Below are 23520 nucleotides of genomic sequence, written 5' to 3'. Positions count from 1 at the left end.
ATGGCGTGAGCCAGTCAAGTACATATACAAGTGTCAGTCAGTTCGGCAGGAAACACGAGCTCCAACAACAAGTCGTTTGGCGCAGCCACCTTCTTTGTCTTGACTCTTGTACAAAAATTGTACCAGCTTGATCACCAAAACAATGAAAAAATGAAGAGAAAATGTTTGACTTGAAGATTTGCTGGGATTTGAACTCACAACTTCTTGGTCAGCAGACAGCATTCATAACCACAAGGCCAAAAAGGAAGGGATAAATCGTGGGTTTTGATAACAAATCGATACTGGCTTCCAGGGCAAATTATAAACCATGGGAAAAGGCAAGAAACCTGGCCGAAATTCTAACTCCTTAACGGTTGGTCCTATTGTTCTGAAACCTTCACAGAACAATTTGCCATGCCCTAAGAAGCCATTTTATGTACTTTGTTGTCCAATTTTCCCTTATCTTCATACTTTTTAAGACCCAAACTTGATTGCTAATCTTTTTGAAACAGACTGTAGGGTCATGCACAATGTCTCCAAACAATTTACTGAGTGACTCAAGCGGCGCTTCAGGTTCTTTCCGTGTCTTCTGTCGGCCTGTGACATCGTTCATGACAGCCCAAAGTTGCCGCTGATCTGATGTATCACATCTCTTAGTGAAGTACAAGTTGCGCAGACTCCTGTCCAACTACTGGATCTATTCTTGTCTACCACCCCGATCCAGGGTGTTTGCGAGACTATACATTCGGATATCAGTGACCACTCTGCAATACTTGCCAGGCTGCCAATTTCAGCAAGTCACCACTTGAAGGGACAGCATCTGCGCAAGACTCGCTGTTTGCACAAAGTGGATTGGAATATGTTTACATGTGACCTGGAGAAGACGCTAACTACCTGTGACTCTGTCTGTGTGGATGTGCTTGCGTCGTCACTCACTGCGGGAATCCAGACCACTCTAGACAAACATGCTCCACTTCGGGAACGGCGCCGCAAATCTCGACGTCCTTGCCCCTGGATTACAGATGAGTTAGTGGCAATTGTTCGTGAACGGAACCGGGCGCATCGTCTCTGGCTCCGAGACAAAACCAATCAGAACCTTCAAGAAGCACACCGATCAGCTCGCTCCAAAGCACGGACCCCCCCCCCCCCCCCCCCCCCCCCTATATAGCGACCTCGATACACACACATGCGGCACTGATAAGAAAACAATTTCACGGTTTTGCGTGACACTCAGGCTGAGTTTGCCGGTTTTCCCCGAGACGGATGATGATTTCGCTTAGCGCCTCAGGGGAGAGCTATGGAAACACTCGTGATGCGCAGTAAAAGCCAAAAATCTGGATCATGACTCCTAAACCATGCATAAGGTCAAACTTGAACACTTTCATGGCTGTTGTCGGCAGGAGAAGGTCAATTGTCGGCAGGTCGTGACATGCCTCAAAAATCGGCAGGCTACTGACATGTCGGCAGGTGTGGCAACACAGTATGTCAGACACACACATTTCAGGGGGTTTTCGCCGGTACAGACAATGAATTTACACAGTGTGCTTATAATGGAGACTGAGCACTTTATTTTTTGAATGCCGCCCCAAGGTGTTCTATTATTGGAGACGTGCTATTATTGGAGACTGTGCTTATATTAGAGATAATACGGTACCGTATATTCTCTATTATAAGCACAGGTCTTCATTACTAGCACAGTCTATAATACTAGCACACTGTGAGCACCTTTCGAAACATTATAAGCACAGTCTCTATTATTAGCACGGTCTTGGTGGAAATCAATGCTGCATGCATGATATCTAGCATGTATTTCTTCTTGCTCTGTATGGATGTATTGGTTGAAAAAATATAAGCACGGTCTCCAATATAAGCACGGGGTAGAGGGGTTTTGAAAAAATATAAGCACGGCGCGGTAAGTATGGGGCCATACCTGCATAATGTAGAGGACAATGTTCTTGTAGAAACTGTAGAGAATAACTCGGGTCAGGCGGATGAAACTCCAAGCGCCATGTACTAGCAATAACTTCTTTAGGAATCGGAACTGTAAGAGAAAGTGAAAGAGACAACAGTCATGTACACAATCAATGCAATGCTTATCTCCAAATGCTTAGCTCCAAATGCTTAGCTCCAAATGCTTAGCTCCAAATGCTTAGCTCCAAATGCTTAGCTCCAAATGCTTAGCTCCAAATGCTTAGCTCCAAATGCGTAGCTCCAAATGCTTAGCTCCAAATGCTTAGCTCCAAATGCTTAGCTCCAAATGCTTAGCTCCAAATGCTTAGCTCCAAATGCTTATCACTTATCAACCCCAACCTTGAACAGACCGTAGCCTTGCACAGTTCTAAAGCTATTGCCCAAAAATGCATGCACATGCACACACATGCACACACATGCACACACATGCACAACACATGCACACACAGACACAGACAGATCCACACACATACACACATAGACAGACACACACACAGACACACACACAGACACACACACACACACACACACACGAACACACACACGAACACACACACGAACACACACATGAACACACACACACACGAACACACACACACATACACACATACACACATACACACAGACACACGAACACACGAACACACACACACACACACACACACACACACACACACACACACACACACACACACACACACAAATGGTGGTGACAGTGAATTTTCCTCCAGACTTTCTCTTCACAAATTTACGAATTTTTTCATTGAGCAAATTGGAGTTGTAGTGGTTTTCCCCAAACACAATAGGTACAGAGGAAAAGCTACATGTATTATTTGTACTGACCTGGGCAATGGAGTAGTCTGAGGCTGAGGCTGCTTGAAGACCTTCTTGTCCACTGATACCAACACCAACATCAGCAGCCTACAGCAACCAGTGCATACACAGTACCAACCAAGTGAACAAAACATAATAAACCCAGTACCGCACAGACCACCGTAAAGTACCGTTGATCCCCCCCCCCCCCCCAACGCCGTGTGGCTTCCCAGCTAGTTCTTCGGCAAGAGGCGAAATAGATCAAGCCGGTCAAGTGCAGTACGATGTACAACAAAGCAGAAGATCAGACCTGGCATGGTGGATTGTGCACAAGTTCATCCTGTACTGGCACGTATTGCCTACAGCGGTGCGAGCGTCGGTTCAACACTTGTATCATGTCCACGTCATTAGTATTACCGAATGTCACAACATATACATGTACACTCATCTGGATCATACCCCCCCCCCCCCCCCCCACACACACACACACATCATCGATAGTGCTGCACTCACCTGGATCATACCCACATCATTGGCACCGTCACCAATAGCTAGTGTGATTGCCTTGACATTACTCTTGACCAGCTTCACTACATCAGCTTTCTGAAGTGGGGTCACTCTGCATGAACACACACACACACACACACACGCACACACACACACACACACACACACACACACACACACACACACGCACGCGTGCACACACACACACACACACATACACACACACACACACACACACACACACACACACACACAGGAGCACAGAAGAACAGTGCAATGTAGTGACTGTAAACAGGAGCACCGGACCATAGGAGTACAATGTAAACAGGAGCACCGGACCATATGAGTACAATGTAAACAGGAGCACCGGACCATATGAGTACAATGTAAACAGGAGCACCGGACCATATGAGTACAATGTAAACAGGAGCACACGAGTTCAATGCATACAGGAGCACATGCGTACAGTGTACACATGAGCACATGCGTGCAGTGTACACATGAGCACATGAGCACATGAGCACAGTACCATGACGTACACAGAACAAGAGGACCACCGCACACAGCACACAGCGCACAGCGCACAGCACACAGCACACAGCACCACACAGCACACAGCACCACACAGCACACAGCACCACACAGCACACAGCACACATCACACAGCACACATCAGTACACTAAACAAACCCACTGCATGCAAACATTACTAATTCATGGAGCAGTCAGGTCACACATCTGCCACTAGCCACACATCCACAAGCCACAGAACAGTACCAGGAGTGGTGGTGGCGGTAGCAGCAGTGTGGTGTGGTGGTGACAGCAAAGTACATGCCATTACCCGGTACTGGTGGGAGAATAAAGCAGTGCTCTGGTTACCTTCATTCTTACCTGCAACATATCACAGCTTTACAAGAAAGAGCCAGCTGTAGGAACTCATTCTGTAGGTCTGCTGATATAGCATGTACTAGCATCTAGACAAACATACGCACAACACACACACACACACACACACACACACACACACACACACACACACACACAGCAAGAACCACGACCATGACAACGAAACAAGAAGGCATAGGAAGGCAGAGGAAGAGAGATCAGGGAGTAAGGATGGGTGCCAATACAACGAACATATTTTTTTTAAAAAAACAGACACAAAAGTGTTCACTTGTTGACTGCACATTGTACGTATACTGCGTAGTTGAAGAATTGTCCAGGTAATAGTGTGAGAGAAAGAATTGTCCAGGTAATAGTGTGAGAGAAAGAATTGCACAGCCTTGTAGTCTTACAGTATTCGACACCCTCATGTCATAGGGGAGAATGGTAGACAGGGCATGATAAAATCATCTTATTCATAGCACAGCTCTACGAATGAGGTGTGGCGGGTGATGGGTGGTGGGTGGCTGCGTGACTGCTCACTGCTCTCTGTCTATCAAGCCTCCATTGCATAGTTACATAGTAGATACATAGTGAATAGGTAGTGGATAGGTAGTGGATAGGTAGTGGATAGGTAGTGGATAGGTAGTGGATAGGTAGTGGATAGGTAGTGGCCCCTGCTACGAAACAAACATCTCATTCAGTGCAGCCTACAGCGCAGCCTACCTGTCCATCAATGATAATAGCGGCCTGAAATCACAGGAACAAAAATATGGAGACAGATACATTGCACAAACAGTCAATGCATGAAGTCAAACAGGCAAGTACATGTATGTGTGATATCAAACAGAGACATGTCTTTGAAGTATGTATGATGCAAATATATACGCCAAAGTACATGTATCATTAAACAGCCAGAAGCAGCAGCGGACACAGTAGCGGCAGCAGCAACGGTAGTAGCAGCAGCAGCAACAGCAGCAACGGTAGTAGCAGCAGCAGCAACAGCAGTAGCAGCAGCAAAAATACCACTAGTAACATGGTAAAATTCCAGAAAACTCGGCAGCAAAACAAGAATGAGACAAGATTAACTTACATCCTGAACTTTACTACCAAGAGGAAACGAATCACAGCGGAGCATTGCCCTGTACCGCTCCACACACGCCCGACATTCCTAGCACAGCACAGAACAAACAAGATCATGATGATAATAACAATTACCAAGGGATACAATGTTGGCAGTGTAGATCATACCGACCTGTAACACACACACTGAATAGCAGTGTAGCAGTGGTCAATGAGTATTATACAGTCCTGCTCAATGAAATCCAGTCACACGAGTCAAGTTTGCGCCTTGCACCATTGCTCACAGGTCTAGGGCTGCACAACGCCCGGCCCGTACTTGAGTGACGCGACTGGATTTCATTGAGCAGCACTGTATTACTGGTTACACTGGTTATACTGGTTATACTGGTTAGACATTAACTACTTAGTCAACACAACCACTGCAACCACTGCAACCACTGCAACCACTGCAACCACTGCAATCACTGCAATCACTGCAATCACTGCAACCACTGCAATCACTGCAACCACTGCAACCACTGCAATCACTGCAATCACTGCAACCACTGCAACCACTGCAATCACTGCAACCACTGCAACCACTGCAACCACTGCAATCACTGCAACCACTGCAACCACTGCAACCACTGCAATCACTGCAATCACTGCAACCACTGCAACCACTGCAATCACTGCAATCACTACAACCACTGCAACCACTGCAACCACTGCAATCACTGCAACCACTGCAATCACTGCAACCACTGCAATCACTGCAATCACTGCAATCACTGCAATCACTGCAACCACTGCAATCACTGCAATCACTGCAATCACTGCAACCACTGCAACCACTGCAATCACTGCAATCACTGCAATCACTGCAATCACTGCAACCACTGCAATCACTGCAACCACTGCAATCTATCAATGTCAGGGCTAGTACTTGTACAGAAACACGTGGGCGCCATTTTGGTTCACGTGACATGTGTCACACCATGCTGTGTACAGGGAATCTTGCCGTACTTCGCGTCGACTCTGGCCTGTTCAAATCCACGCAAGTGAGCCACAGTTCTCTCTAGCAGGCTGAGATTTTGCAGGTACCGAGTTCAGATGTGGGCAAAGGGATTCACCGAAGGATTTTTTGATTTTCGCAATTTAGACCTCAAATAACACCCTCAAACTCGGTAAACGTGTCCCACCTCTAGAATCGTTTTGGCAAAATTCGCTTCGGTCAAAGTATGGAGCATCTCCTACTGAAAATTTTGAGCCATCGATTGTCAAAATCGGCTCATGTGGAGCTCACTTGTGTCGTTTTGAAGGACGCCGCGCCACGCGCGATTTGCGCTGGTTCTTTCACAAACGGAAGACACCTTCCAGTCAGAAGTGCAGACTGTGAAAGTGCAGTGCGCACGGCAAGGAGACATGGATTTTCCATTTGTTGCACTGTGTCCTTTGCTTTTATTGTTCACTGATAACATGTTCGCAAAATCTTGAGCTAGAGAGAAGACTGACTTACAATCTGATTCATATAGGCTTCAGCGTGATGCACATATCCAGACCATAGGAAATAATGGGAAAGGAACCGGGAACCACGAGAATAATTTTCTGGAGCGAATCCAATTATTACCATGGTTCCTTGTTCTTGAACACCGCGCTCCACATCGCCAATGTTCTGCGAGGTAAGGATTTCAGGACTACTGTCGGCTTGTTCGACCTCGGGGCGATCTGATCTACGTCCAGCTGGCCATGATACTGAGCCGAACTGGCCACTAGTTCGCTTCTTTCTCGACTCGGGATAATCAAGCCGGTCAGAGTGCGACTTTTTCCTACCCTGGATGCGACCCATGGCGCGGACTGAAAATAACTACTGAACACCTCCTTGTACAAGCACTGACATACAAGGCCGGTGGTGGATACAAACTGACAACAGGAAACCCTAACAGCACCCGCTCTGTCAAAGAAAGTCGAAGGGAAGCAGTTCGAACTAGTCCAAGCACCACCAAAAACTAAAAACTAGCACTTGCTCTTGCAGCTAGGTCAAAGACTGCACTGGCAAGTACACTTTTGCGCAGTCGCGATCTCGCGGCCCCGCATCACGTGCGGGTATCTGATGACGTAGAGTGATTCAAGATGGCCTCCGACGTGTTTCCCGTTTTGTGATCCCAAATACCAGCCCTGAATGTATGAGGATATTCTGTGGACTAACCAACATACCGGTATACATGAAGACATATGCAAGGCCGGGAATAGCCAGTTCCCTATTCACAGCGTTGACGTCTTGGAGGCACGCACGACACGCATCATCACTACGGCGAATGATGATACTGACACAGGCACAACGCATGATACAGCAATAGCAAATCAACATGTGCACACAAGCACACATGTGCACAGTGTGTACACATGCATGCATGCATACACACTCTCACGCATACATGCAAAAAACACTTACGTCCAATGAGCTTCCACTGAATATCAACAAGGTCATCTTCGGTGTCAACAGCCTGCATGCATAGCCTGTTAGACCAGCAGCATGGAGAAAGAAGACACAGAGAGAGAGAGTGAGTGAGTGTGTGTCTATTGTTATCGGCCCTCTTAAGAGTTGTGTTCATCACTGTTGAGGCTTCCGATGGAAAATAAAAGAATACTACTACTACTACTACTACTATTAATGTCATAGCCTGTTAGACCAGCATTGCATGGAGAAAGACAGGGAGAGAGAGAGAGGGAGAGGGAGAGAGAGAGAGAGAGAGAGAGAGTGAGTGAGTGTCTATTAATGCTATAGCCTGTTAGACCAGCAGTATAGAGAAAGACAGGGAGAGAGAAAGTGAGTGTCTATTAATGTCATAGCCTGGAACAGGTGGCAGTAGCAGCAGCAGCAGCAGCAGCACCAGCAATAGCAATAGCAGCACCAGCAGTAGCAGCAATAGCAGCAACAGCAGCAGCAGCAGCAGCAGTCCATACAACTGTAGGTGAGTGTGTGTGAATGGACTATAGCTTACCAATATTGATAGCTGTCTCTTGTTTATCACCAGTCAATACCCATAGCTTGATACCAGCTACTGCAAAGTCAGCAATTGCTTGAGGCACACCCTAGGCAACACAGCAATACACAGCAATACACCAATACATCAATACACATCAATACACAGCAATACAGCAGTACAGCAGTACATAGCTACATCAGCACAGCAATACATCAGCACAGCAATACATAACTACATCAGCACAACTATACAACAATTCATGTACAGCAATAAAGCAATCCAGCACAACAGCAATACATCAATACACTCATATTAATTTTACCTCTATAGATTAAAGGCGGTGGAATTGTTGCAGGTTGGTCCGACCAGCCCCCCCCCCCCCCCCCCCCCCCACACACACATATACATACTTCAAGTACACATACATACCTCCTGCAGCTTATCTTCGATAGCCGTTGCACCAATGAGAAACAAATTCTTCATGAGGCCAGAAAAACACAACACGTGAAAAAGGCAGACCATTAGACAAACATAAAAATTCCACACAAACGCTTCAGATTCCCGACCGAAAGTCTAGGCACAAGCCAAGTATTGAACAAGCAATGATACATGTACTAGTATTAATTAACACTGTCATATACAACAACACATCATCTAGACGGGTATGACTGTGTAGCGTGCATGTGCAGTACTCCTGGCTTGCACACATACTGCAATGTAGTAATACATGTACTGGAGTGTTTGCAACTGCCTGGCAGCCTGTGTAGTTTTGACTTGTTGTTTAGTTTATTTTACTTCACTATAGGCTAAAGGTAAACACCCAGCTTTGGCAAATATGTCACACACGAACTGCGTACACTCTGGACCCGCCACAATCTACAGTATTTGGGGCCCCCTCCATTCATTGAATTGTGTAAGTCCAAACCGCCGCTGGGGGGCTGGGGGCATACCACACAACACAAACACTTGTAAGCACTACAGCCCCAGCCTGCCCGGACGGATATTTTTTGCTGTCTCTTGCACCGTATATTGCCATTGCAGTCAGTAAACTTTTCTCTGCTGTCAATAGATAATCTGGTACGCATTTATACAGCCCCATACCTTCTGCATCGTCTATTGCACCGTAAAGCCCCATATCTGACTCTACTGACTTTAGCAATGCACTATAACCCCCCAGCCTTTAGCCTTTAGCTACGGTCTATCTGCAGTATTTCCATGTTTAACTGCATGCGCCTTTTTCGTGCCCAACTGCAATGTGTCTACTACCCTTCCATACCGCAAAAGCCCGTAAATACTCCCACCCAGTATAACGCCCGCTACCCCTGTACACGCCCGCTACCCCTGTACACGCCCGCTACCCCTGTACACGCCCACTACCCCTGTACACGCCCGCTACCCCTGTACACGCCCGCTACCCCTGTACACGCCCACTACCCCTGTACACGCCCACTACCCCTGTACACGCCCGCTACCCCTGTACACGCCCGCTACCCCTGAACACACCCAGTTGCTGCGTGTCAACACTCTTGTCCCCTTTTCTAGCCCACCTCCATGTAAACTCTCATGGACGAAAGCACAGACCCAGTATACATGTAGAGTGCAGTGCATGCACAGCTCCACATGCATGTACTGTACTCTAGTATAGTGCAGTGTACACAGCGCAGTGCATGCACAGCTCCACGTGCATGCACTGCACCGTAGCATAAGGGGTCGGCGCAAAAGTGTTTTGTCGTCCCTGAAACGAACATCATTCGTTGTGGGGGGGGGGGGGGGGGGGTGCGAGCCAAAATCGCAAGTCGACCGACACTGTACATTATGGCATGTTCATGCATGTGATTTCATGCATGAGATTTCATGCATGAGACTTCATGCATGAGAGTTTCGTCATCCAGCATAGCAAGCTGCGTTTGTTTCAGAGGGAGGGGAGGGGTCCGAGTGCGAAACAAACGATGTTCGTTTCAGGGACAACAGAAAACTTTTGCGACGGCCCCAACCTAGTGTACATGCATACACAGTACACGGTGCTAACCTTATACGTACCGGTAGTACCGTAAAGTACCGTTGATCCGCCCCCACGCCATGTCGCTTCCCAGCTGGGTTTTCGGCAGGGGGCGGGAATTAGATCAAGGCTGTCAAGTGCAGTACGATGTACAACAACGTAGAGGATTAGACTCAATGTGCTGGATTGTGCACATTTTGATCCTGGATTGGCAAGTATTGTGTACAGCAGTGCATGCGTCGGTTCAACATCATATTTCGTTGTATACGCCGAAGTCGCTTCACAAGGAGAAAATCGACAGGGGGCGGGAATTAGAGAGGGGGCGGATCAACGGTACTTTACGGTAGTACGGCCTGGTGTTAAAAATAATAATTAGTTTGATCTCATTTATCCGAAATAGCGCCCGGGCCCAAATTGACGCCCATGTTCTTGACCTTAACTAAAATTTCCGCCCAGGGCCTTATTACAGGCTTTTATGGTATACGCTTGGGCCCTGTTTACATTGCCATGCACAATTCCTAGAACTGGGTCCTACATTCTCATTTCAGTATCGTTCACTTTGCCTGATGAGCTGCCACTTCGGCAGAGAAACAGCTGTATTTACTTCTCGTTGGCTGAATGCAGTGAAATAAACGAGAAATTTTGTTCTAATAAAGCAATAAAAGAACTAACTCTGCCGTCACCATCATGCATCAACCAAGTCAAATGTTTTCCATACTGTAAAACCGGAAAGTCTAACGACCAAAAAGCTTAACGTTTTTGTAATTTTGGCATGATAACGTGCAGAAAGTTTACGATGGCTACCTGGCCACCTATCTGTATGTGCATCTATACACAGACATCTAGGGATAACGTTTTTTTCAAATAACGAAAAATAATTGGTCGTTAAAACGTTAGACTTTGTGACTCGTTAGACTTTCCGGTTTTACAGCTTGGATTTTCATGTCATTATCATCAGCAGATTTTTTGCACATGGTGTATGGATATGAGGGCAGGCTGCCGGTGAAAGTTCCTGCTGGTGCAGCAAGCTGAACATTGTTTTTCTTCTTACCAAGTGGAAGGGTGCTATATTTTTAGTCACTCAGTTTGTCATCAAACTGTTGAAAAAAGGTCTTCAAAGAGAGGTGCAGTCCGCAGAGGTGCCAACGGTAACGGCCGTGGCAAAGGTGACAAAAGAGGACGTTCTGCTGCAATTAAGTCACAGTTCGACTTCCCAAGTTCGGACTTGGTGCCGACATCCAGCTCAAGCTCGGAATATGAAACTGCTTTGGAGCACCAAGTCCAAGCTTCATGTGCGAATGCCACTCCCAGCGCTGAGGGTCTACACCAGGCCGTCTTTGCCGTTGTGCAGTCATGCTGTCATGCTGTCAGGCTGCACGACCCACAAGCAGGATGTTGTGGTGTGCTGATCGGCAAACAAATCTAAGCAGAGAAGTAGCAATTCTTTTGTTTTCAATTCTTTGTTTGTTAAGTCTACATACTCTGAATATTACTTGCAAATACTAAAACTCTCTGCCCAACTTGTGTTGATTGAGGTCGCGGTGCTGTTGTGGAACCTGCTTTAACCCTAACCCTACCATTAGTACCGTGCTGTCGTCTTTCAATACTGATCCTGATAAACCGGGACACCACTGGGACTGTAAGTGTTAGCTGCATGCTTGTATACCCTCTAAAGACTCCGCTGGCTAGGTTGCCTTGTCCTTAGAACAATATGAGTAATAGTAATAACAGACCTGAGAACATCACTATTAACTTCAGTAGTGATGATGAAGGGGGAACTGAACAAATTACCGTACCCGTCACTGAAGCACGTATTATGATTGATGCACGCACTGACTCAGATGCACACACTGCTACAAATGCACGCACTGATGAAGATGCACACCCGGCAACAGTAGGCGATGCACATACTGATACAGGAACGCATACGGTAGCAGCAGATAGTTCAGACATTGAAGCCGCACGTCTGGCACGTTAAGCACAATCTGAATCCACTGTAACACACGAACATGATGAGCTGGAAGATACTCGAGTTGACCTGGCTACATATGGGGTAAATACGATGAGTTATTCACACCCATTGTAGATCAATATGTCAAGCACAGCAGGTCATACACTAAAGCAGTCAATTCGTTGTTTGATGCAGAGGTTAGACTAGCACAAATCAGACCTCCACTCTCACTTGCTCATAAACCAAAAACCACCGGGGACACTAAGCTCGATGAAAGCATAGCGCAGATCACAGCCAAATGTAATCAGCAAATATGTACGGTATGTTGTTCACACCGAGCTGGTCGACTCTCCTCGTATAGATGTCAACATACCAGCTGGACGTATCACGAGTCATGCCGAATTCCTAGCTGACAAGCCAACACAGAATAGTACTGCCGATAAGTCAGCTGAGACACCTGCTCCAGCTCAGCAACATCGACCACAGCAACCGCAGCAGGGTTCGACGCCACAGCCGGTACGACGTTCGGCTAGAAATGCCTCGGCTAATCGCTAGGGACCTGGGGATCACCGTCATGACCGGTCTCCCGGCGGTGATAGCCCCCGATGACGACGGTGACGGCGCGGAGGCAACGCCACCAACCACAGGCGCCGTCGCCGCCAAAGTATCCGAAAACTAAGCTCCGACCTGAAAACATCTCTACGCGCAAACTGCAAGACGCAGAACACCATCACTTGCCTTGATGTAAGTGTGCCCGATGAACTGATTGACCTATTAGGCCTAGGTCTTAAGTTTGTACCCAGACTGAATTCTCTGCCAAGAATAGACAATGCTGATGTATCTAAGTTTCTCCGCAACATAGCAATAACAGCACACTTTCACGGCAGATCTAGCACTCCTGATAGATTCCGCTCTCTATATAGACCGTCCCACTGGCATCCACCAGTGGCATCAATCTCACCAGATGTAAGAGCGTTCATGAGAGATGTAGAGCTATCCATTAAGAACTTCAAGCCCAAGAAGGTAGCCAGCAACCCGGGTCCCATTGAGACCACTTTGCTACAATTTCTAGCTTCTGCAAAACATTTAGTCATCTGTCCAGCAGATAAAGGTAGCACAGCACTGATCATGAGTCGAATCAAGTACGTCTCTCTTTGCCATCAAGTACGTCTCTCTTTGCCATCAAGTACGTCTCTCTTTGCCATCAAGTACGTCTCTCTTTGCCATCAAGTACGTCTCTCTTTGCCATCAAGTACGTCTCTCTTTGCCATCAAGTACGTCTCTCTTTGCCATCAAGTACGTCTCTCTTTGCCATCAAGTACGTCTCTCTTTGCCATCAAGTACGTCTCTCTTTGCCATCAAGTACGTCTCTCTTTGCCATCAAGTACGTCTCTCTTTGCCATCAAGTACGTCTCTCTTTGCCATCAAGTACGTCTCTCTTTGCCATCAAGTACGTCTCTCTTTGCCATCAAGTACGTCTCTCTTTGCCATCAAGTACGTCTCTCTTTGCCATCAAGTACGTCTCTCTTTGCCATCAAGTACGTCTCTCTTTGCCATCAAAATCTGCTTGAAAGTTATATTTATCATCTGGTACACATCTCTAATCTAGACATTTTCTTGGCACTTTCAACCACCCATCCCTCATCGTCTACAGCACAGCCATCCCTTTTCCGCACGCAAGTGAATACAATTCCTTGTGCACAAGTTACACAGCTCTCATCTTTCTCAAACTTTCCCATCGTTCCTCCTACACTTTTTTTTCTGCTGGTGACTTTTCTGAATGATGCTTTGCTCCCTGATATGCTGCATCCCTTTATCTATTTGCTCCGGAACATTCCCCCCCCCCCCCCCCCCCCCGCCTATACTGGTAACAGCTACGCCTTTGATTGTCTCAAGTCATACTTGCTCTCACCAGCTAACCTTCCATGTCAAATAGACAAACAGAGAGGCCAGAAGAATAGGATGAGCTAGCTAATGTCACACCAACTCTCACCGACTCTAAAACCAGTATTTACCTTTTCAATTTCTTCATAACACTTGTCCTTCTCCTCCTCCCTGTTGACAAGGGCTTGTGATGCAGTTGTGAAGCGTGCTTTCCAGGCCTATGAGCACAGAATGTGCATGCACAAACCACTTCATTCAAAGAAGCTCACAGACAAGATCTTTCTGTCCATACAAGGTTTATTCAAAATGACATGAAGAAAGCAAAATCAAACAAGACGGTATACTCACGCAACACTACACCATAATTATCTCCAACACTACACCATAATTATCCCCAACACATGGTACAATTGCCAGAGTCATAACATTACTTGACTCAGCTATTGCCAATTATTTTGAGTGACTAGAAAAAGAAAGAAAAACCCTGATGTAAAACCCTGATGTTTTAGCAGGGGTGTGCAGCAGGGATACTAGAATGCAGCAGGAATATACAGTAGGGATACTACTACTAGTGTGCAGCAAGGGTATGCAGCAGGGATACTAGTGTGCAGCAAGGGTATGCAGCAGGGATACTAGTGTGCAGCAAGGGTATGCAGCAGGGATACTAGTGTGCAGCAAGGGTATGCAGCAGGGATATCATACCGCGTAGACGTCATTGGGAATGTCACACTCTGCAATACAGAGTGTTCTGAGACCTGCACACGAGATGCACAAACACAAACACAGAAATACAGAGTTTCAAAGAGCATGGGAGTAAAGCTAAGAAAGAGAAGTGCATGGACATGATGGAGACATGAAGACGGGGGGGGGGGGGGGGGGGAGATAGAGAGAAAGCAATGACACTCGCTCTACCACGTCCTCAAACCTAAATACCAGGTCATATACCATGTCAAATCAAACGACAGAGATAGAGACAAAGACAAAGACAGAGTTAGAGACAAAAACAGAGACAGAGATAGAGACAAAAACAGAGACAGAGATAGAGACAAAAACAGAGACAGAGAGACAAAAACAGAGACAGAGATAGAGAAAGAAACAGAGACAGAAACAGAGTTAGAGACAGAGATAGAGACAGAAAAAGAGATATAAACAGAGACAGGGACCGAGACATAGACAGAAAGCGAGACATAGACAGAAAGCGAGACATGGACAAGATTACTCGACACTGGTAGCACTTACCTTCGCCAGCAAACTTCTCGAGATGCTCCAAAGTCACCTTGTCGAACTTTTGATTCTGAGACAGACGTTCAAAAATGACAGAATCCTACAGCATATGAACCAGAAAAAACACACACAGAAGCATGTTGAATAACACACACAGAAGCATGTTCTAAAAAAGGTAAAATAACACACAGTTATTCCCGTAGCTATGCAGAGATGTTGGGTAATAGTGTCTGGCACAGCCAGGGCCCACAGTGTTATATTTTGTATGTAGGTATGCGTGTGGAATGTCTAGCCATCACATATGACTGATCACATGACTGATCACATGACTGATTACATGACTGATTACATGACTGATCACATATGTGATCATGTGACTATGACCTAGGGTAAAGAACAAGCATAGCAAGGGTTTGGAGCTGGTTCTCTTGCTGCGGCGACTCAGAGTTTCACCCCACAAACAATCTTTGGACAGCACATGCTCTTCAATGATGTGCTGTCCAAGCACGTACTCTCCGATGTGTTGAAAGAACAAGACGCAGGGAATTACGTGTAGTTTGGTGATGTGTTGTCTGATGATAGCTTATAGGGGAAACTCCGGAGTCCCAGCACTAAAGTTGTAGCTTCCCTTCTCTGGGCATGTAGCTACATACAGTACAGAGGTACACTGCTAGTGTAGCTACAGTAGCTACTGTGTACCTCTGTACCTACAGCATACAGGTACTAGTATATAGCAACGGGTCCTCTACCCTCTACCCTCTAGTGGAAGTGGAGAAAAGAAAATCTGAGTAATTATATCCAATGTCTCCAGGCAACACTAGCTGAACCTGTACAAACGCAATGGACCAAACAAGGAGGAAATCTTCGGCTGGACCTCTACAAAGCAATGGACCAAACAAGGAGGAGATCTCGGCAGAAATAGTGTGATGGACATACCGCTCCTTTGCACATGAGCTTGATCTTGTCTGTGCCCTTCTTGCGCACAATGACAGACATGCGCTTGCGATCACTACACGTGTGAGAACAACACCAACATTGACCAACACATAACAAGTCACATATCCAACAAGACAAGTTGGCAAATTGGCAAATTGGCAATCAATTCTCACAGCCAACACAGCCAACACAGTCATAGCGTGTATAGCAGACTCTGACCTCCACCTGAAGCGCACTAACAAGTTACATACTGTAGTAATATTGTCAATGCCAGTGTGTACAAGTGTGTGTGACAGAGATGGATAGATGGACAGACAGACAGACCGACAGACAGACAGACAGACAGACCGACAGACAGACAGACAGATAAACGGTCACATGCACTCGCACGCACAGATACACAGCACACATCCTACCTGTTGAATTCCAGAACATCAAGAACCTCGTACACCACTTCATGGCCGACCTAGAAATTCACATACACACACACACACACACACACACACACACACACACACACACACACATCCAAAATCATCCACACACACATGCATCCATACATCCACATACAGCCAAAAACATCCACACACATGAGAAGAATTCTGGATTGAAGAGAAACTTGACTTATTATTATTATTTATTATTATTATTTTGCTTGTTCGCGTTGGCATCAACCTGCATAAAGCAGGTATATAGCCTTCGCTTAAGCTGCAATAAAAAAGAAAGCTCATCCTAAGCGAGAGGGCTAGAGGAAAATATAACGATAACGAGATACAGAATACAAAGAAATCCAATGAGTTCAACATACAATTCAAAACAAGAAAGAAAGGAAAGAAAAACAGAGCCGAATCTACCGATTGATCCATCAATCGACAAAAGGGGACTAATCCGTTAATGTTGCAAAGTAGAAGCTGATTGTAGTTCTGAAGAGGGAAACATCCCCGACACAAGTTGTTTCACAGAACACATATTTTTCGGTTTTACAAATCTTTTTAAAGGACTGACCGGTTTCGCTGTCTAAGGCAGCTCATCAGAGTGAAGAGAAATGTAAAAACACAACAGAATTTATGCAGGCGAGAGTGGCACTAAATTATACATGGATACAAGTAGGCCGCCAAAATGCTAGGGGCCCCAAGAGCATTGGGAGTTCCTAATTTGGAAGTGCTGCAATTCTGTTATGACATATGTGTAATAATGTGGGCTTGAATTCCAATATGGATGAATGCTTATATGGAACATGCTTTGTAATTATGAACAAGTAGTATGTTGTACATGAAAAAGCATGCAAGCCCAGTTTGTACATTATTTCTGTCTGGTAATGTGTACAGACTTATTTTTGGCAGTGTCAATATATTGACACTGCTTGTCAGTCTTTATACTAACATGTGTTGGCACGATACCATTGCTACTATCGATCAGCTCCTTAGTGAAATTGACCACCCTCTCAGACAGTTACTAGTAGATCTCATTACCTTTGTTCTCGAGAATAACTATTTTAACTTTGAGGACTCCATTTACCACCAAGTTCATGGAATGGCCATGGGTACACCAATGGCCGTAAACGTAGCAAACGCTTTTCTCTTCATTCATGAAAGAAAAACACTAAGCCTTTTCAAAGAATCTATTTACTTGTTTACTAGATTCATTGATGATGTTTTCCTAGTTATCGACGAAAACCTTTGCTTAGAAAATGTCAAACTTAGTCTATATAGTGATCTAGTTGATATCAACCTTACTTGGACTGTTCCCAGTCATGAGTGCATATTTCTAGACTTAGATCCATCACAGACAATGTTTGATTCTCATGTATCGCACACATCAAAAACCTAGGAATGCGTATTTGTATATACCATTCAAGTCGGACCACCCTAGATCAAATCTACGTTCATTTATTCTGGCTGAACTTCACCGCTACAATAGAACCAATTCTCTGCTGATTGATATTGTGTCTATTCGTAAGCGTTTTTGGTCTAGACTACGACTACGTGGTTATCCTCCTGACTTCCTGGCCGCCGTCTTTAGTAACGTCGACGCCAAGCCATCTTTGCCACCAGCAAAGAAGAAGAAGGAGAAGAACATTGGTAATAAGGTTACATTTGTTACATCTTACCACCCACACTTTGTTCGCAATAGTCTTAGAACTATTCTAGAAGAATCATTCCAGAACACTGATGCTATGGTCTTCTTTCGCAAAACAAAACAATTGTTCTAACGATACACTCTTAGGGGCCGTCCGGGGTTACCGATTGTTTTTACAAAACGAAAAGTTTTAGTATTTTTCAGCCCCCACCCACCCACCCACCTTTTCTGCAGGTAAAACGAATTCCAATAAAATATTGATGTCAATTTTCGACATCCAGAAGTAACTGGGCATTCTCCATCAGCATTCAATAATTATTTTCAAAACGAAACTCCATCAAACCCACCCACCCACAAACGAAAACATTTCGTTTTGAAAATATTATTGGTAACCTTGGACGGCCCCTTAGGTACCACCCTTTTTTGTACATACTATTCTATTTTCAGGCATGTGACACTTCACTTGCCTTTTTGGCAGTGTCAATATATTGACACTGCCAAAAATAAGTCTGTACACATTACCAGACAGAAATAATGTACAAACTGGGCTTGCATGCTTTTTCATGTACAACATACTACTTGTTCATAATTACAAAGCATGTTCCATATAAGCATTCATCCATATTGGAATTCAAGCCCACATTATTACACATATGTCATAACAGAATTGCAGCACTTCCAAATTAGGAACTCCCAATGCTCTTGGGGCCCCTAGCATTTTGGCGGCCTACTTGTATCCATGTATAATTTAGTGCCACTCTCGCCTGCATAAATTCTGTTGTGTTTTTACATTTCTCTTCACTCTGATGAGCTGCCTTAGACAGCGAAACCGGTCAGTCCTTTAAAAAGATTTGTAAAACCGAAAAATATGTGTTCTGTGAAACAACTTGTGTCGGGGATGTTTCCCTCTTCAGCTCCAGGCCAGGGCCAGCATATTGCCGATTCTGGATAGGTCTCCGCAGCATTTGATGTGGTAATTATCATAATGGTTGATAAAACTGTTAGAGTATCTAGTATCTAGAGTATCTAGTGTGTTAGAGTATCTAGTGTAATTGTATCCGTTATTATTGTTAAGAGTATCTAGTGTAATTGTATAACTTCAGCCACTACACACAGCACACATTAGAAACTTGACTACGTTCCGAAAATTCCCCAGGACTCGGAGCTTACAACAGCAAAGAAAATGGTGAATGCATGTGATTGAAACGTACTATAGTAATAGAATACAGGTACGTACTGCAAATATGACAACACTGTCCGGCGTTCTGACATTGAAGGAGAAGCCGAACTGCTTGGCAGCGCTGACAAGTGCACCTTCATCTGTTCGTTCACCGGCAACACAACAACGCAGCAGGATAAAAATAACCACCTCAAACAAGACACCAATACTGTAGGTATGCATCCAAAGCAGAAAACAACCATAGTGATACAGTAGTACAGTAGTACAGCAGTACAGTAGTACAGTAGTCGCAGCAGAAAACAACCATAGTGATACAGTAGTACAGTAGTACAGTAGTACAGTAGTACAGTAGTACAGTAGTACAGTAGTCGCAGCAGAAAACAACCATAGTCTGTCCCTCCAGAAACTTGCGGAGACATTTCGGAAATATCGCGGAAAAAGTTGCGAGGTAAAATGCCACAAATTGCGGGGAATATTGCGGATTTTGTCAAATATTGCGGGATTATTGTGGTAAAATTGCGGAAATTGCGGCCGATTTTGGTACTTGTACTGTAGTGGTGTACGATGTACGAGTTGTACAGCATAAATCATGCATGACAAAACAGAACGTGTGCTGCGCTGACTGTGTTCAACTGCCTGACAGGAGCTTGCAAGACAGCTTTCCTCCATCCTCGGACAACACTCGACGCGAGCCTTATTTTGTGACTTGTCAGCCGCTGATTTGCCCAGAAATTTCTCCATTCTGGTGTCGATCTCACAAGTAAACTATTGACGAGCTTGAAGAACTAAACAACATCGAAGAAAGACCCGAATATCGCGGTTGCTTTTCGAAATATCGCGGTGCTTTTCAAGTATCAAGGACAGTTTTCTACAATAACGCGGATGATTTTTCAAATATCGCGGATATCACGGACTTTTGTTCAAATCGCGGAAAACAACGCGGCCGCGGAATCGCAAGTTCCTGGAGGGACAGCATAGTGAATCTAGTGATACCAAGAGTACATAACCCCCCAGAGTGTGCAACGCCGATCCAGCTCTGTGTAGGGTCTTGGTCGAGCGGAATCGGATCTTCTGATGTCATGCGTACACTTCACACCAGCGCAAGGCCGGTCTCGAGGCAGGGCACCATTGTTTTTGATCCAAGAGTACCCGCGACTCCCCGGGTTCCCCTCAGATGTGTACGGTACTATGACGCAAAGATCCGATTCCGCTCGACCAAGACCCTATGCAGAGCTGGATCAGGCGTTGCACACTCTGGGGGGTTATGTACTCTTGGTGATACAGTAGTACAGTAGTCGCAGCAGAAAACAACCATAGTGATGCAGTAGTACAGTAGTACAGTAGTCGGCTTGGGAACTTGCGCTGGGACTGCACCATTTAAACCACAGAGCAAAGTTAAAGAATTGCCAAACAATGTTAAGCCTGGCCTGGATCACACATCACGCAGCTTCAAAAGACAGACAGAAAGTAGAGGAGAGAGTACATGAGTACTGAGTAACTAGTTCAAGTAGTAGTACATGTACATACCAGGTGATGATGCTTGGAAAATGATACGTTCCGGATTCTTCGGGTCTCTCTCGGGAATGACAGTATGGCAAACTGACAGGATTGTGAGGAATTCTCGAATGAACGGTGCTCCGGGCTGTCATCATTCACCAGGTTCATAGTTCATAGAGAATACAGTAACAGACAGACAGACAGACAGACAGACAGACACACACACACACACATACACACACGAACATGGACACACACACACAGATATGCACACACAGTAAACATACACAATACAACACATGGTAAACACATTGGGACACAAACAAACACTGAGAGAATGCCTGAGGTAGACAGTCTAGCAAAACAACAGAAGTAGTTACCGGTATGACTGCTGGAGGTTATAACTACTAAGAAGTAGGTATGACTGCTGGAGGTTATAACTACTATTAGGCACTTCAGTCACGTGACATGACCTGTCAAAAAGTGCTAACGCTGAATCGCGTACATGCGCGGCACCAAGGAAAGGCGCATGCATAGATCGATCTGTAGCTGCACGGAAGCTGCGCAGGGCCTTCTCGTGTGGCGCAGCATGTAGCTGAGGCCCTCAGCTTTCGTTTGAGCCCACATACGTCATGATGCGGCAATTTTTTGAACTCACGTACAGTTCGAGTAAAATCGGCAAGGATTTTTCGGGCATTTCACTTGGTTGCACGCATTTGCCATGTAGCTCATCGTCTTCAGCGTCGTATTTCCTTTCGGAATCAGTTGTCCTCGTTCGTCCAACACTTTGCGCATTGCTGCGCAAGGAGAAATAATGCGAGGTGTTATTGGAAGCGAACCGCGACAGGCGTCCTCCCGGCAATAGTCCTTGTTCGTCGGAGCCCATGCGCATGGCTGCGCAAGAAGAAATATGCCAGGTGTTATTGGAGTCGCATCGGAGCAGTCGTCCTCTCCTGCAGGCGATGAGTAGGACAGTATATACTTCGGCGACTGGACCAAGAGAGCTGACATCAAAACGGCCTGCTCGGAACAAATCGTCAGCTGATCAGCAGGTGGCTTCCAGCGACCAAGAAAGCATTGACGGTGATATTATACCAAGAATCCAGCACACACTCTATGCACAAAATCTCACATGCTGGAGTTGCTGAAGTTTCAGTAGTCCCAAAAATTTACAGACGATGTTCTATTGTAATAGTTTGTCATTTCTTTCCGTCAAATACCCGGTAAATTCTAGTTTGCTCAGTCTTCGGCTCATTGTTCTTCCGTAGTCGTCACCACGTCAGTACTGTACATTGTAGCAACAATGTGTTCTGGCACTGAATTATTGTAGTTACTTTATCTTACCTCAAAGTCTCATCTTATGCTTTTCCGAAGGCTTCTCTGCACTGTTTTCATGCTGTTGCGATGGAGTTGCTATGCTGTTGCTATGGAGTTGCCATGGTGACCACATCCGATATCTTCGTCGGAGCTGCCGGACGGATGAAAAATCCGAAGTATTTCCAAACCATGCTGTTTCTGCATTCATCTGATTATTTTGACCTGCTTCCAGCGAGCCTGGGTATTTTGCCACTATAGACACTGAAGCAAGTTCTGCCAATTTCTGATATGCTGCTGGTGCCGTCGATATACTGAAAATGCCGTTATTCAATTCTCCGACTTTGGGTGGCTATATCTCTGTGCCAAGTTATTCTTTTTGCTTCAAATTTTCTGTGAGTCTTCTTAAACCTATCTGAATCGGATACAAAAAGAAATACGCGTATTTCTCGTTTTGAAAAAATCGCCTGAAGTGCCTACTACTATCATACACGGTGAATGAGCAGCAGGATAAGAATTCCCAAAAAACACATACCTAAAATCAACTATAGACTAGTATGGTAAATAAATAATCTCAGGATCTGAGAGCACCCCCCCCCCCCCCCACCCACACACACGCACCCCCCCCCCCCCCCCACCCACGCACGCCCCCCCCCACACACACACCCAACCACCCACGCATGCACGGCACGCACGCAACCCCCTCCCCCCCCCCCCCCCACCCCCCCCCCCCCCACACACACACACCTCCGCACCCCCGCATGCACCCCCCCCCTCCCACCCACCCACGCATGCACGCACCCCCCCCCCCCCCCCCCCTACACACGCACGCACCCACGCACGCACGCCCCCCCCCCCCCCCCCCACACACACACGTACACACGCACCCACACATGCACGCACCCCCCCCCCCCCACACACACACACACCCATGCACCCACGCATGCACGCACCCCCCCCCCCCCCCCCCCCCCCCCACACACACACAGACCCAGACCCAGACCCAGACCCAGACCCAGACCCAGACCCAGACACATGTATGTGTACCAACTCACGTGATTAGACCTGAGGTTTTCCAGCAGAGTTGGATCACCGAACCGTCACCAGCATCGGCAGTGGGGGCAGCAGCAACGCCACATTCAGGAGACGAGCCATAGATCTCTCCAGCTATGCTGCAGCGCTTGAACTCCATGATATTACAGGTCAATGTGCCAGTCTTGTCAGAAAAGATGTACTCAACTTGTCCCAGCTC

General features: G+C 46.0%; 1 protein-coding gene across 1 annotated transcript in view; it reads right to left on the bottom strand.

Annotated features, from left to right (window-relative positions):
* LOC135817069 (phospholipid-transporting ATPase IB-like) overlaps positions 1-23514 on the bottom strand; it is a gene marked incomplete at its 3' end in the record, with an annotated part of 49940 nt that extends 26426 nt beyond the window's left edge. The window contains 18 exon segments of the mRNA XM_065330170.1: positions 1910-2020; positions 2794-2871; positions 3277-3382; positions 4162-4244; positions 4879-4902; positions 5246-5323; positions 7670-7734; positions 8220-8310; positions 8634-8681; positions 14170-14256; positions 14741-14793; positions 15278-15362; positions 16199-16271; positions 16615-16664; positions 19515-19597; positions 20985-21099; positions 23324-23370; positions 23373-23514. Coding sequence (XP_065186242.1) covers positions 1910-2020; positions 2794-2871; positions 3277-3382; positions 4162-4244; positions 4879-4902; positions 5246-5323; positions 7670-7734; positions 8220-8310; positions 8634-8681; positions 14170-14256; positions 14741-14793; positions 15278-15362; positions 16199-16271; positions 16615-16664; positions 19515-19597; positions 20985-21099; positions 23324-23370; positions 23373-23460 — 1365 coding nt within the window.
* Positions 23515-23520: the final 6 nt, after the last annotated feature.

The sequence above is a fragment of the Sycon ciliatum genome, chromosome 5, assembly GCF_964019385.1.
Source record: "Sycon ciliatum chromosome 5, ocSycCili1.1, whole genome shotgun sequence".
Taxonomy (NCBI): Eukaryota; Metazoa; Porifera; class Calcarea; order Leucosolenida; family Sycettidae; genus Sycon; species Sycon ciliatum.
The sequence above is the reverse complement of the archived record's forward strand: the minus strand, read 5'-3'. Positions and strand labels throughout refer to the sequence as shown.